The 15,522-nt window shown below is 41.0% G+C and overlaps 2 protein-coding genes across 2 annotated transcripts in view; both read right to left on the bottom strand.

Moving 5' to 3' along the window:
- Positions 1–15,522, bottom strand: part of LOC137268878 (short-chain dehydrogenase/reductase 3-like) — a 308,772-nt gene that overhangs the window by 279,668 nt on the left and 13,582 nt on the right. The gene's annotated exons all lie outside the window — the stretch shown is intronic.
- On the bottom strand, positions 1,457–8,467 carry LOC137268327 (PE-PGRS family protein PE_PGRS47-like). Its single transcript, XM_067802878.1, has 4 exons — positions 8,081–8,467; positions 6,005–6,242; positions 4,952–5,022; positions 1,457–4,753 (listed from the first exon to the last, which is right to left on the bottom strand). Exons 1-4 carry the CDS (start codon positions 8,349–8,351, stop codon positions 3,234–3,236), a joined length of 2,100 nt encoding a protein of 699 aa, XP_067658979.1. The 5' UTR covers positions 8,352–8,467; the 3' UTR covers positions 1,457–3,233.

Below are 15,522 nucleotides of genomic sequence, written 5' to 3'. Positions count from 1 at the left end.
ACTGCCTCATGGTTATGGAGTGAACAGTACAACAACATCAAATTATAAATTGTGTCCATTAACATCTATAAATTCCATGAACTAAATTTCGCATCGAGACCAAATATTTTCTGAAAAGTCTTTTTGACGGACGTGTTCTATTGTTTACATAACGTTTTCGGGGCAATGGGTCAAAATTAAGGGTTTTGATTTTATGATTGGGATTGTTGTCACCAGACACAGGCATCATACATCGTAGCCCTGTGGGGACTAGCACACGCTTTAACCATTGGGCTACCCCATCCTTCCAGGAGCTTACAGGTCGAGGTACCATTCGCCACCTCTTGCCCCTTTTCAGTAACCTCGAGGAAGATTGGGCTTGAATGAGAATAACACGAGTTGGTCAGGGACACGGAAATAGACCTCTCAAACGCATGCAACTTATAAACCTTTTCTGTCACTTAGTAAGATCTTAATGGGACATAGTCCTTTTGAGAGTAACTTTTGAGTGAGTGAGTTTTGGTTTTTCGCCGCTTTTAGCTATATTCCAGCAATATCAGGGCGAAGGACACAAGAAATGGACACGGCGGAGGGCACATTGTACCCACGAGGGGAATGGAACCCAGCCGTGTCCCAGGTCTTCGGCGCGACGAGGGAAAGCTCTAGCTACTTGGCTACCTCACCGAGTCTTCTGACTTTTGAGAACGCATTAGATAAGGCTGTCTCTAGGCACTGTGCACAGAATTTGAAACTGGTATTGCTTGATGCAACTGAGAAATCGTATTGGAGGACTGTAGCAGTCAAATAGAATCTTGATGGACATTCCCAATAAAATCGATCAATTTAATGTACTCTATATACATGATTTTGGTCATACACAAATGAAATGATATCCTTATTCGATGGCAGAGATACCTCTTGAATGGACATTTTATATTTTCTTGCAGAACTTGAGGTGTACTCCCCTCCCCCCTCACACGCACACACACACACGCACACACACACACGCGCACACACACACACACACACACCCCAAAACAAAATAAAACAAAATAATCTAAATTAAAAAAACCCTAGAAAACGAATGACTCACAACCTACAGCATGTGTACAAAATTGGTGACTGCAGCTTTTTCAGTGTCTGCGTAAATGCGTAAGTGCGTGCATCACCCGTGAGGATCCTTGTAGGGATTGGTATGGAACAACCCATGCTTTTGAGGCAAGCAGACTTATTTGACACATGACATGGAATCCGAAATGCGTAGATTAATGCTCATGATGTTGATCACTGGATTTTCTGGTCAAAACTAGATTACTTAAAGGCCGCGTGTTTGTCTGTCTGCTTACAAATATAAAGACAGAAAAGTGATTGTAACGAAGTTTATTCCTTCTATGTGCCCAAATATTTTTTTCAGTACACAGCTAACTCATTTCAACTGATTACAAAATGGCTCTCATAATCTTGACAAACAACAATAGAGAATCATACATTTATTTCAAAAGACACAAATACAAAATCAGTGTCACATCTAATAATGTCTAACAGGCGTTCAATTCTCAGAAATCTCATTTTGAGTTTGTGATCAACGTGTATTTGTTCTATGTCTTACCAAGGCTTATTTCCAAAGATTTCTTAATACACATTTTAGTTACAATTTGAATCTCTGAAATCCTAAAATCATCAAAAAGGGAGAGAGGGGGACTAATATCATTGAAAATATTTCAAGGATATACAGTTTGTCAGAGCTTGGCAGAGGAAATGGGTTCAAAAGTGTTTTCATCATATTGTATTGATTCCGGAATGATACAGAGCGGCGGGGGACACCAGACATGGGCTTCACCCATTGTACCTGTGTGGAGAGTCGAACTGCGTAACAAACGAACGCTCTAACCACTAGGCTACTCCATCGCCCAAAAGTGAATGGGTGAGTGAGTGAGTGAGTGTGGCTTTAAGCAATATTCCAGCAATATGACGGCGGGGGACACAAGAAATGGGCTTCACAAATTGTCCTCATGTAAGGAATCGAACCCGGGTCTTCTGCGTGACGAGCGAACGCTTTAACCACCAGGCTACTCCACCGTCTCCTGGCCCCAAACGGGCATAAAAATCTGACACAATTTCTGATACATACATAAAGTTGAGTGTTTTATGTACAATTTATGAACATGTTATGTTAGTCTGACTTAAAACCAGACACACCAATCTCAACAGAAAACAGATTTATCTTTGCAATGAAGTTATACGTGTATATTCAAGATCACATTTGTGCAACACTAACAAAAGAAACACTTCCAGCAAAAGAACATCTCCTAAAATTAAAATAAATCCACATATCCAGATGATGTTGACATAAACCTTACTATGAGGAAGGCCTGTTCATTGAAATGATCGACTGAATTCGTATTTCCTTAACCCCGCACAGCCTGAACATTGGGGAAAAAATGATTTTAAAAAACCTCTCCTAACACAAGTTACTGATGTATTCCTTTAATTTTCTTAAAATATTATTCATAAATCCCACTCTATGAAATAGCTACATAGTAAATATGTTATAATGTACAATGTACATCGGCAGATTCCTCAGTAACGAAATGAGTGAGTTCAGTTTTACGCCGCTTTCAGCAATATTTCAGCTATAGTACTATGGTGCACACCAGACATGGGTTTCAACATTGTACCGATGTTGAGAATGGAACCCGGGACCTCGGCGCGACGAACGAACGCTTTAACCGCTAGGCTTCAGTAATGGGTGATTTATATATCTAGTTCATACCCCAAAATTACTTAGAACAATGTCTTGATGACTGACTAACTGACAGAAGTTCTTGAAAAATATTCCCATAATTATCCGTCATCGCTCACTTTTTTAGTTTAGCATGTTATATAGAGATAATATGGATCCATTCGATGTCATAGCTTCGTTTTGAGTGTAAGAAAAGCACGACGCTAAAAAAGAAAGTACTCGAGCGCGAGAAATGATGTGTTTGAGACAGGGGTCATGAATGTAGTGACGTCACTTCCGGAACGAACACATGACAGCGAATGGATACATATCTTTTTGTCACAATCCCACACTAGGTAATCGAATGGTGAGTAGACTATTGGTGAGGCACTTATTACATCATCTGCCAGTGAAATATCAGCAGCGATTTCTTATCAAGGCGTTGGTACTGCATTTCAGAAGAAGGTGTGTTCGCATTCTTCATTGAAGGTGCCACGGAGGATTACACCCCGAGTGTAAAGTTCATCGGTGTTTACTTTTTACCCAAGAGGGAGAAAACTGAACCTCTTGTACCACCGCCACCACCTCTTCCTAGACCACCAGCACCACCCAAACCAGCTAAACCACCCGCACCACCGCCTATTCCACCCATACCCCCAGCTAATCCACCCGCACCACCGCCTATTCCACCCATACCCCCAGCTAATCCACCCGCACCACCGCCTATTCCTCCCAATCCACCAGCACCACCCAAACCACCTCTCATACCACCAGCGCCACCTATACCACCTGGCATGCCACCGAATCCACCTTGTCCTGCTCCACCCATACCTCCGAATGCCCCTCCCATTCCAACTTGACCACCCAAGCCTCCAAGCATCCCCCCTCGTCCTGGACCAATTCCAGCGCCACCCACACCTCCTGGCATGCCGCCCTGTGCCCCACCGCCAAACATTGGGCCACCCTGACCACCAAATCCGGGTGGGCCTCCTTGTCCTCCTCGGCCACCAAATCCTCCTGGTCCTCCAAACCCTCCAGGTCCTGTTGGTCCTCCGAAACCACCAGGCATACCCTGTCCTCCTTGTCCTCCAAAGCCACCAGGTCCTCCTTGTCCTCCAAAGCCACCAGGTCCCCCTTGTCCTCCAAAACCACCAGGTCCTCCTGGTCCTCCCAAACCAGGCATTCCTGGTCCTCCCAAACCAGGCATCCCTTGTCCTCCGAATCCACCAGGCATACCCGGACCTCCTTGTCCTCCAAACCCACCTGGTCCTCCTTGTCCTCCAAATCCACCAGGTCCTCCTTGTCCTCCAAACCCACCGGGTCCTCCAAACCCACCAGGTGCTCCTTGTCCTCCAAAACCACCAGGTGCTCCTTGTCCTCCAAATCCACCAGGTCCTCCTTGTCCTCCAAATCCACCAGGTCCTCCTTGTCCTCCAAAACCCCCTTGTCCTCCCTGCCCTTGCTGTCCTCCGAATCCACCGAAAGGTCCACCCTGGCCAAACTGTCCGTTGTTCTGACCAAACATATTTTGACCAAACGGATTGTTACCATTGGGGCCAAATGGACCAAACGGACTTGCGAAAGGACTAGCAAATGGATTGCCAAAGGGATTGTTTCCCCCGTTAAACATGTCAAAAGGATTCGTTGGAGTAACAGAAACCGTATCAGAAGGGGTCGGTGCTCCATTAAACGCATCGAAATGACTATCATCCAATTCCGGCACATCAAAATCTGCCGCAGTTAATGTTTCTCTGTCAAAATCATCAAAAGGACTGTCAAGATTAAACCCCCCCTCCAGTCTCTTCATGAAGCCCGCCTCAAAGGCCTCCAAAGTAGGCACCAACTCCCCATCCTCTGTGAAAAACGTGCCATTGAAGGTTCCATTGCCAGAAAAAAGCGTTTCGTTTGCTGCCAAAGTTTCATTGCCCTCGAGTTCCGCGTTTCGGGACACGAAGGATACACTGTTATCTTCCTTACTGAAAACCGGTTGGACGCCGAATATATCCTTAATAAGCTGGTAGTAATGGTCACCAATATTAATGTTTCCTGTGGCTGAAAAGAACAGGATATTTAGCTGTGATATGATTATTAGATAAGCAATTCATTCATATTTGGACCACACAAAATTACACAAATTGTGATAGATATCGTCATTACAGATGCAGGTAAGAGAAAACGAATGATAAGTTCGGATTAGACAGTTTTTAAAGCATTAGATACGCAAGCAAACTGTATGATTTCCTTACATACCCGATTTTTCACTAGTCAGCCAGTGTGATTCAAAACGCCAAAAATTCGTCTGGTCAAGAACAACCCATGCGCTGAAACACAACGTTGTAATACGATTAAATAAACAGGGTACGTACCTGATAAATATGTGTACAACATTTCTAACAAATAAAAGCCATGTTTGCATTTTTAAGCTTTCTGAGTGAGTGATTGTCTGAATTTAATGTTGCTTTTAGCAATATCCCTGTAATATCACGGTTGGGGAAGTCAGAAATGGCCTCCACATTTGAAGGCAAGAAGCCTCTAAGACATTATTGAAGCTAATGTGTGCCGCCGAGTGCAATAAAAAGTTATATAGGTCCCTTGACTCGAGTTATCATTCTCTTCCCACAGTGGTTACTTGTCATATCTTCCTTCGTAGGAAGACATGACAAGTAACCTCTGTGGGAAGAGAATGTTGAGTTATATGTATGTATGCAATTAAAACCACTTCAGTGAGCCTCGTTGGGGTTATCTAGAAGGCCACGTAAGCATCTTGGGCAGTAATTAAGGAATGTAAATATTCAATTGTCACTCAAACCACTTTGGCGTTGTGTAGAATGCAATGCAGGCCTCTTTGGCATTATCAAGGCAACATAAGCTTCTTTGGTGTTCCAGAGAAAGCCATATAGGTATCTTTGGGCATAAGATATGTCATGTGTCCCTACCAAAGGGTCATGCAAGCCTCTTTTGTAGAAGGTAATATAAGCATCTTTAGGCATAATACTAGTATATGTCACATGTGCATACAAAAGTGGGCCATGCAAGCCTCTTTGGCCTTTATAGAAGGTACTATAAGCATCTTTAGGATAATACTAGTATATGTCACATGTGCATACAAAAGTGGGCCATGCAAGCCTCTTTGGACTTTATAGAAGGTAATATAAGCGTCTTTAGGCATAATACTAGTATATGTCACATGTGCATACAAAAGTGGGCCATGCAAGCCTCTTTGGCTTTTATAGAAGGTAATATAATTATGTTGAGACTACTGCAAGCATTTATAGGACCTGTTTGTTGTAAAGTCTTACTTACATAAATTGCACGTCTCCATAGTTTCTCTCCCTTCCGTTCCACAGGAGACGGACTCCTGTTCTCGGACCCGTAGTCCGAGTGTGAAAGGCCGAGAAGCCCTCGTTGATGCTCTGGAAACTACACGTTTCCACGGTATAAGATCCATCGGGGGAATCTTCCCAAGTTCCCACGACATTTGATTCGTTGCTCAGCGCTGATATCACAAATCCTGCTATAGGAGCGAGTCCTATTAGCTCAACTGGAAAGAGAAAGTATGTAACGGTTAGCACCAGGCATACCAGAGTACCCGTTCCAGCCTGGTTCCCGGGGTCTGCTATGCTACGCTTCGACAGTCTTGAGTCCAAGTAAAGGGCTTTGTTACTCGCCCGTGGAAAATACTGCAGTGTAATATATTTTTACGACAAAATTACACTAGTGTAATACTGCTAGATGTATGACGTCATAAGGGTTCAGAGTAATGACGTCACGATGCTAATGGCGCTCTCGCAGTGGTACTGGACCTTGTTTGACTCAAAGAAAACTGGGAGTCCTCACACTGTAGTGGCAGTTTCTATCAATTTGTGTTGGAAGTAATAAACAGAATACTAACCTCGCTTCCGTGAAATAACATTTTCATTAAACTCGTTTAATAAGAATGGTATTTCATGGAAGGTTGTTTAGTATCCTCTATTTCTTTTGTTTGATTATTGTTTACGCCATACTCGAATATGGAAGGGACAATGCAGTGATCAAAAGCATGAGCATTGGTCTACGCAGTTTGGATATGGCGATGTGTGTCAACCAAATCTGCGAGCCTTCAGAGCAGTGGCTGAAAACCAATTCTAAAGGCAAATTGTGTGATTAGTGAGAGGTACTGATTAGGCACAAAAGGCTTACTCTTTTCAGGAAACACCTGAAGTCATAACCGTTTTTCAGGACCCGTTAAGATTCGGGTTGGACTTTGTCTCAGCGGCACATTCTTACACGACTCGACAAACAATGAATGAGTTGTTTTACGCTGCATTTAGCAATATTCCAGCAATGTCAAGGCAGAGGACAACAGAAGTGGGCTTCACAAACAGCGTCGAACCCGGGTCCTCGGCGTGACGAGCGAACGGTTCAACCGCGTCGCTACTTCACCGCCCTTGTTCACCAGTGGCAAGAAACTGTTTTCCGATATGGATGAAAATTTACAAATGTGTTTTGAACCTGAGGTTTGAGGTGTATCAGCCACGGCTGAGTGTTTTCAGATACGTATTTATTTTTCCTATTGTATATTGTCTTTTGCCAAAAAGAAATTCGCTCACAACTGTTTCACAGTGAGGCACAATTCCACTTTTTGTTACAGTGAAAAATATTGATACATATTCTCAAACGAACAGAAATATTACTAAGCAAACACACTAAAATAACCTTAACCTCCTTAACCGATTGAATATCTGTCCATTTGCCCACTTGAATATGTATATATCATTACAAAGTTATCGAATTAAAAATAAAACACGAGTGATGTTTTACAAACCCCAAAATGCGCTGATGATTGATTATTATTTTTATGTTGGGGCGGTGTGGTATAGTAGGTTAACGGTTGAAGCGTTCGCTCGTCACGTCGAAGAGGCGAGTTTGATTTCCCACCTGAGTACAATGTGTGCCCAGTTTTGCGTCCCGGCCGTGATATTGCTGGAATACTGCTAAATGCGGCTTGAAACTAAACTCACTCACTATTATTTTTAATGCACCAGTATGAGCCCGAATCGTAAATAGCATTGTATTGCATTTTAACCCAACATTATGATTCTGGATTGAATGTTCTTGTAATGTTTACCTGAATTCACAAAATGAAATACTCTCAGAATCTACTGTTTTCAGACTTATAATACCATCACTGAAGATTCATTACCCCCAATTTTATTATGGGTGAGTGAGTGAGTTTAGTTGCAGCGCCGCTTTTAGCAATATTCCAGCTACATCACGGCGGGAGACACAGGAAATGGGCTGTATACCATTTGATTGGGACTGATGTAGACGCTCCAATTTTAATGGGTCCAGAGCATGTATCATATCAGAAGATGACGAATACGACATATAAATACTCACCTCTTACCATGTCGTCCCCGTATGTATTGGCATAAACTTCCAAGCGAAATGGCGACGGTTGCTGTTGCTGGGGACACGGTCCTCCACATGCCATGTGAATTGGCATTCTGTCTCTCGGCATCCGACCACAATATACGTTCCGGTTGTTGCCTGCCGTCAAGGCAGCACCATCCGAGAAGGAATACACTACAGATATCATATTGGCAAGCACTCCCAACAAGAACATTGTCGTAAACTTGATAATTACCATCTTCTCACACGTTTTGCTCATTTTTTTGTGGGGTGAATTCCAGTAGTAGTGATTCCTATTCAACAGCAAAGGTCTCAGGTGTAAGTTCTGATTCCAAATGCCATGCAGCTGTCGATGGCGGAGAGTCGTCTGCTTCCCGAAACATGGAGACCCTCTCTATGAAGTAGTACCACGGGCGACTAGGATAGGACATCCGGCTCAAGCCCACGAAGATCGCTCATTGGCTGATTCTGACACGTCGTGATTGATTATATTGGATACCTATCAATCATTAATGAAATTAATTCTAATTTGATATTCTAGTTAATTCTAGAGATATCTTAGAATCTTAAAAGTTGTCTGGAAATTGAGAGGTAAACTGTGTTATTCAGACTCAGTCAGGGCAGCCAACGTGCAAATATTTCTAAAGAGCGAAAACTATGTAGTTGAACCATGTCAGGCTTAACTAAAGTTATGAGAATTAATTATAGTTATAGAACTTTGGAAATATTTGGGCGATGGCAGTCCTAAATTAGTCACCATGACAATTGAACACAGGTCAGAGACTGAAGGAAGAAAGGGCACATGTCTACAATTTAATGTAGCAACGAAATTCTACAATAGTTGCTGTGATTCGCGTTACCATTAACTGTATGGGATTGAAATAGCGTGAATATGTTACACCTAAAACTTTACTCTACTTAATGTTGTCATGTTATTTCAGCAGGACACTAATAATCGGATTAAGAAAATTATGTTATGCGTAAAAATAAAAATTTCAGTGGATACTGGTCTGTCGACCGATTTAGAGGAAACGGTATTGTCCACACACTTAAACTATTCATCAACAAAGAAAGTCTAAATTGTGATAAAACAAAACATTTTCTCAGTCACTCTACCCATTTATGATTTAGTATTCGTCGTCTTGCTAAACACAACTGCCCCCGCTCCATGCTTGAAATTAACGAAGCACCGTTGTTTTTAACATTAAACCTGTTACAGCTTCTATTTTCGGTGTTATTTTTTCCATGTTGTACAGGGGCAGGAATCATTCAACTTCACTGAACCAAAGACTGAGCAACAGTTTTTTAAAATGTCCTTTCGACATCAATCACTTTGGTGGAGAGTGACGCGACAAGATGGCCGCTTTGAACGTACTAAAGGGACCCAGTGACGATATAGCTTGGGGGTTCTAACGGTGTAGGTCATCATGTACCTTTCACAAGCCCCGAGCGGGCGATGGCCGACCAAACTGACCCATATAAGCGTAGGTCGCACTGAAAACTCGACTTACAGAGTATAACAGTTATATAAGTATGGTTTTACGCCGTTTTAGCAATATCCCAGCAATATCACGGTGTTGAACGACATTGTACCCATGTGGGGAATCGAACTCGGGTCTTTGGTTTGACCAGGGAACGCTTTAACCTTAGTATTACAGAACTGATACACCGACGTGCCTGTTATTTACTGCGGCTTGTCCACTTTTGTGCGGTTTTACATCCACGAGGATGCAATGTCGCAGCACTGAGCACAGACACCCCTCTAAGACATAAAATAGTAACTTACAAGTTCTTGTTTTATCCCCCGATCTCAGAGGGGCGGTGGAGTAGCCTAGTGGTTAAAGCGGTCGCTCGTCACGTCGAAGGCCCGTGTTCGGTTCCCCACATGGGTACATAAAGCCCATTTCTGGGAATATATCCTTTACTTAATATACTGACAGTTACAGCGTAGCGGAACTACTTTCCTATTGCATTTAAGGTGCACAATAACTACGATCGATATTGAACTGTCTTCCAGTTTCAACAGGAAGACAATAGTTTGACAGTTTTAAATACTATTTAACAAATTGAATATATATTTTTCAGGTAGGTGCTGCAAATAAAAATCAATATCAACCTTGCTTTTTACAGTCTTATAAAACCTACCCTTTGAAGATGCTTCAATATCCGAATGTCATTTCAACAGATCTGTTAGTCTCTTCTTGATATTACTTTTAATACAATCAACATTGACAAATGTTTGATTAATCCATACATCATTATTTCCCGACTTCATTAATATGTCACTGATAAATGACAGCCATTTGTTATTAGATGTATTATTTTGAACAAACTGCTTAAAACATACATCAATGTTATTTTGTTGCCATGACTGAATATGTGTTATCAACCAAAAAATACACCGCGGTAAAACGATCAATATTGATAACACTGGGTGCGTTAACACCTAGCTCCAATGTATACAAACACACCTTCCCAGCAAACAGCCAATATTGGCTGAAAAATAGTTCTAAACATGAATATATAGTCATGCTCTTCAAAATACACAACCACACCCTATTCCATTCGCTTCCTATCTGAATGTATATAGAACTGTACGTACTGAAACTGGAGTGCATAAAAAAAAGAAGGGAGGGAGGAGGCACCCCAGCACAACCCCTCTGGATCCGCCAGTGTTACAGGTTTGTGGTTAACAGAAAAAAATAACATGCATAATATCCTGTGATAATAAGTGTAATAAGATAATGTTTGGTTTTATGTCATGGGAGCTAGTAGTATCTGTATTCTGATGTTAACGTCCTTGTTAAACAAAATACATCCGTATGTTTTCATAATGAGCTTGTGGAGATTACATGCTTATGACCTACCTACTTTCAAGCCACAGGCTATCACGTCACACCTTGGGATTTACAACATCTGAAGATTGCATTCATGTGCTGGAGGCTAAAAGAGCGGCGCACTCCGAACACTAATATCCACGATGTGTGGGAGCCAGAGTGTTGATTATGTCACGTTCGGAGATGATAATGTTTAACACCGGTGATAATTAAAAGTAGACCACATGCAATTAGCATTAATCTATCCCAGGGACACCACACCTGTTTTAACCACGAATGTGAAGGTAATACCGAGGTGACACTTGAAATCCTAAATTTATAGACCACGAGTATTTAAAGTAACCCTCTCTTTAATCGCTCATTACATCGTACGTATCTTGTCCTGTCGGGATTACTTGGAAACTCCGGAGTCGACCGATTCGTAACTACTCATGTCATTCCGGCAAGCCGGATGGTCTATTCTTGTAGGTCACGGAAAGAGACGAGTAGTTACAAATGGAGTCGACCAACTCGTGTTTTGCCGAGACAAGCCGAATACCAAGGTTACGAAAAGTGAGGAGCAGTGAGGAATGAAACATTGAGACTGGTGCGCGCCAGGACACACATTTCCCTTCTGAGATCGATTTTGTATTATCGTCCAAATTAGGTCATACTGACCTTTTGCTAAGGCTGGAAAGCTCTTGGCGAACTCTACACGTAAAGAATTAACATCAGTAAGATGTTGTTTTTCAATAATAAAGTTGTACGAGACAGAATCATTTTGTTCTATCTAAAAAAAAAACTTCACTTGATTTCAGTTGCATACCATTCAATAGATTATATGTTATATGTGCGATTCATATTCTTCAAATACTGGTATTAATTCCCCACTGTTACCAAATGTCAAAGATATCGTATCATTTGCTTCTTGGAACCTTATTTGTTACAATTACCATATTACTATAGGCTCTGGTTAAATAAACTTCAAACAACTGGTTGCCCGCTGAAAGGGACGTTGTTACGACACTGAAAGATGTAAAATCCGCCATTTTCATACATCATCTGTCTGTGATGAAATCCACATGATGTTTACTGTCCAGCACTAAATGCCATTTGACACAAGTTTCTTTCCAAATACTTCTGTAAACATCTTGATATTTTAATATGTATCAATATGCTGCACGTTCCCCGCGTCACTATATGTGAGTTTTTAGAATAAAATGTGTATTCTGTTCTGTTCACGGTTCAGCTACACAGCTAAACACTAATTAGCAACGGTTTATCCACTCTGTCAGACAGGGGAGTATGGTGTGTTTTATTTGTTAATTACATACTCCAATGTCTCATAAATGGGAGTCTCACAACTGGGAGCTCTCACAAACGGGAGTTCTCAAGACCGGGAGTCTCACAACTCGGGGCTCTCACAAACGGGACCTCTCACAAATACGGTCTCTGAATGAACTGACAGAATTTGCATCACGTCATCAATGGCTTCTTCGATGTTTGGGCGGAATGGATGGGATGTTGACGATCCTCATAAAATCAGGGAAACAAATACTTAAATCATTGCATCAGCGTATTCATTCAATAAAAGGCATAATAATGTGAGAGTTCTCTAATGTTCATTTAATTTTGCTCAGAAATAACGTCAAAGATGAGAATTTAACTTAATGTCAGACTTTAAGGTTGTAACATCTCATCAGACAGTGCCGTACAATATTCCTACAAGACCTCTTTCACTGGCTTATAAATATAGATGGCCTTTATGGTTCCAGGCAACGCATTCTGTTAACATCTGAGTGGTATATCCTTTTGATTCAAGCACTGACGGGTGTTAACGTTTGAACGAGGCGAATAAGGTTTCTGTTAATGTTCATAAGCCATAGTTTGAAAGCCCGATCTACTAAAATGTTTTCTTCATTGTTATCCGTTTTATCTAGTAAGAAATGTTCTTGTTAAAATGGTTTTTAATACTTCCAAATATTTACATCTTAGAACGACTGATGGCCATGTTTAAATTATTTTGTTTATTATTGTTTGTAAATGTGTATAAGCTAAGCTTGGCTTTGAAACATTTGGCTCACGTATTTTATTCTTTTCATCGATAAAGAACCCAGTATGGTGAGCATAGATTTTCTTTTAAATCATTTGTTTTTGATTTGTATTTTATTTACTTAAATAAGTTTTTGGTATGATTAAAAGTATTCGCCAAACCAGAACCTTTACGTTATACTTTGCCTCAAAATTACTAATTCCTTTGGATAAGACCACAAATCATCGCAATTCCCATATGTTATTATGCTTTCATTGTAGACGACTCCTTCTGAATTATATATTACACATGAAATGAATGGGGAAAAAACAAACAAAAACAGAATATTATAAGACATGAATTATGCGTGAAAGTATAGAATAGTTTAATATTTTAGTTCAAGTTCTATCCCAAGCGCAAAGTCCATTTTCTTTAAATTACTTTTAAATGAGGGTTTAGATGAGTATTTTTTTCATTTAAGGCAGACGGCTTAAATACTGGAAAAGCCATTTGCAAACAGGTGGCTATATTGAGAGGTTAACCGACTGGATTTCGTTGAAGTTCAAACTGTATCACCTGGTTCTGCTAATTTGATTCAAATTCAAGTTTGACTTTCCGGGTCTGCTCCTTCAAATGTATTTCATAGCCTACGCACTGCTTGATTGAAATAAATCAGGTATGTCATTATATTTAAATGACACTTGACACATGGAATACCTTGCGTGTATTATGAGGGTAAAATGCCCCTATCAAACGTCTATGAATACTAATCAAAACTGAGTGGTAGCTCTAATTGTACAGACTCTAATTGTACAGAATTTCTTCAATTTTAGAAATGGCATGTATGCAAATATCGGGACTATGACAGAACCGTGGCATGTCAACAGTTGTCTCCTTTTGTGGATTGAATTCATATTGGTGGTGTTTAGTTGCCGTTGAAATATTAGCATTTTCTTTAAAGTCCCTTTGAGAGGAAGTTCACCTTTCTTATTCAGTTTCATTGAGGTCTGAGAGAGGCAAATATCATTGTGTTTGTGTTTTTTTTTCTGGGTCAGTGGTGGCGGTGTGAAAACAATCCAGTATCGACCAGAAAATCAGTTTTTTTTATATAGCATTCAACAACGGAACGCATCCAGCTATGTCAAGGAACTTGGCCAATGACCATCCAATCCACTACGTCACTGAGGGACCGATGATGTCGAAATTACCAACAACCTTCGCGTTGGTCGAATACATTCGACACCAAACGATCTGGGGTAGAATTAGTCTTCAGCAGCCCAGATGCTACAGAAGGTATCGGATGGTCAGGCTGGTTGACTTGGTTGATATATGTCTTCCTATCCTAACAGTTTGGATTCATGTTCATGCCGTTGATCACTGGATTGTCTTGTCCAGGCGTGATTATTTATAGACCACCTCAACATAAATAGAATATTGCTGAGGGCGGCGTTAAACAACAAACAAAACCTGTATAACCTGTATCTATAGGTAGAATATTTTACATCCTGTGGAAAGTGAGTGGGTGAGTGAAATGTTTCGCCCCGTTTAGCAATATATCGGCAATATCATGGCGGTGAACACCAGCAACGGGCTTCACACATTGTTCCTATGTAGAAAATCGAACCCGAGTCATCAGCATAAGGAGTGAACGTTTTAACCTTTTGGCTACTCCACCGCTCTCGTGAGGACAGAGGACACCATTGTGTCAAGGCGGAATCGAATGACAAGATGTGTCACAGACCCCATACGGCTTTGCGACTGTGTTTTTATGACTAAACTGAGTAAAGGAGCTTGATGAATCACAATTACCGGTGTAGCAAAAACACACACACAAAAACAAAACAAAACAAAACAAAACGAACGAACGAACGAACGAACGAACGAACGAACGAACGAACGAACGAACGAACGAACGAACGAACGAACGAACGAACAAACAAACAAACAAACAAACAAGTAACATAAAATAAAATTAAAAAATATATTAAAAAAGTGCCAACTCAAGTCTATTCGTCGCCATCAAGAGCATTCAGATAATGAAATAACACAAGAACCAATTAGCGTAAACAAAAATATACTCCAAAATGCAGTTGTTCACATGCACGATATTTGCACATACTGTTCAGCAATTTGATAAATGATCCTCATCTGGAAAAGGTTTGCAGTTAGTTCCCCCAAGTTAGTGGAGAAATGAATCTTTGATGTAACTGCATATATATTATATGCCCACGCGCATAAGAAACACAAGCTTTTAAATCCAAGGAAAGGAAGGAAAGGAACTCGGAATCCTTGATTGATATGAGTTTGGGGCATATAGTGAGGCACGGCGGTGTTAGCAGTAATATTTTTTGGTCGCGTTTCGGAAGGCCAGAGTAAATCACCAAAATACATCATACCAATGAACATGTGGATATCGTGCACACCCGTCTCGTAAAATCGAACGTGCACGAACTGTCACCACCATTGGTGGGTATAAGACTGCACAAAAGTTGGGTCTACCACTCATCGATAAAGAAACGACGTCTGGAAGCTGGAGTGTCGCTGCTGATGTGGTTGTCAAGGCAGATAACTGCGTTTGTGTG

The sequence above is a fragment of the Haliotis asinina genome, chromosome 16 (assembly GCF_037392515.1).
Source record: "Haliotis asinina isolate JCU_RB_2024 chromosome 16, JCU_Hal_asi_v2, whole genome shotgun sequence".
In the NCBI taxonomy this organism is placed as follows: Eukaryota; Metazoa; Mollusca; class Gastropoda; order Lepetellida; family Haliotidae; genus Haliotis; species Haliotis asinina.
Note: the sequence above shows the minus strand (reverse complement) of the source record. Positions and strands in the feature narration are given on the sequence as shown.

What these genes read in the sequence shown, in the direction of transcription:
- LOC137268327 (XM_067802878.1), bottom strand. Translation starts at nt 8,351, where the DNA reads ATGAGCAAAACGTGTGAGAAGATGGTAATTATCAAGTTTACGACAATG. An exon ending in CGGGGACGACATGGTAAGAG is followed by an intron (nt 6,243 to 8,080) that starts GTGAGTATTTAT and finishes TTCTCTTTCCAG; the next exon opens with TTGAGCTAATAGGACTCGCT. An exon ending in GCTGACTAGTGAAAAATCGG is followed by an intron (nt 4,754 to 4,951) that starts GTATGTAAGGAA and finishes TGTTCTTTTCAG; the next exon opens with CCACAGGAAACATTAATATT.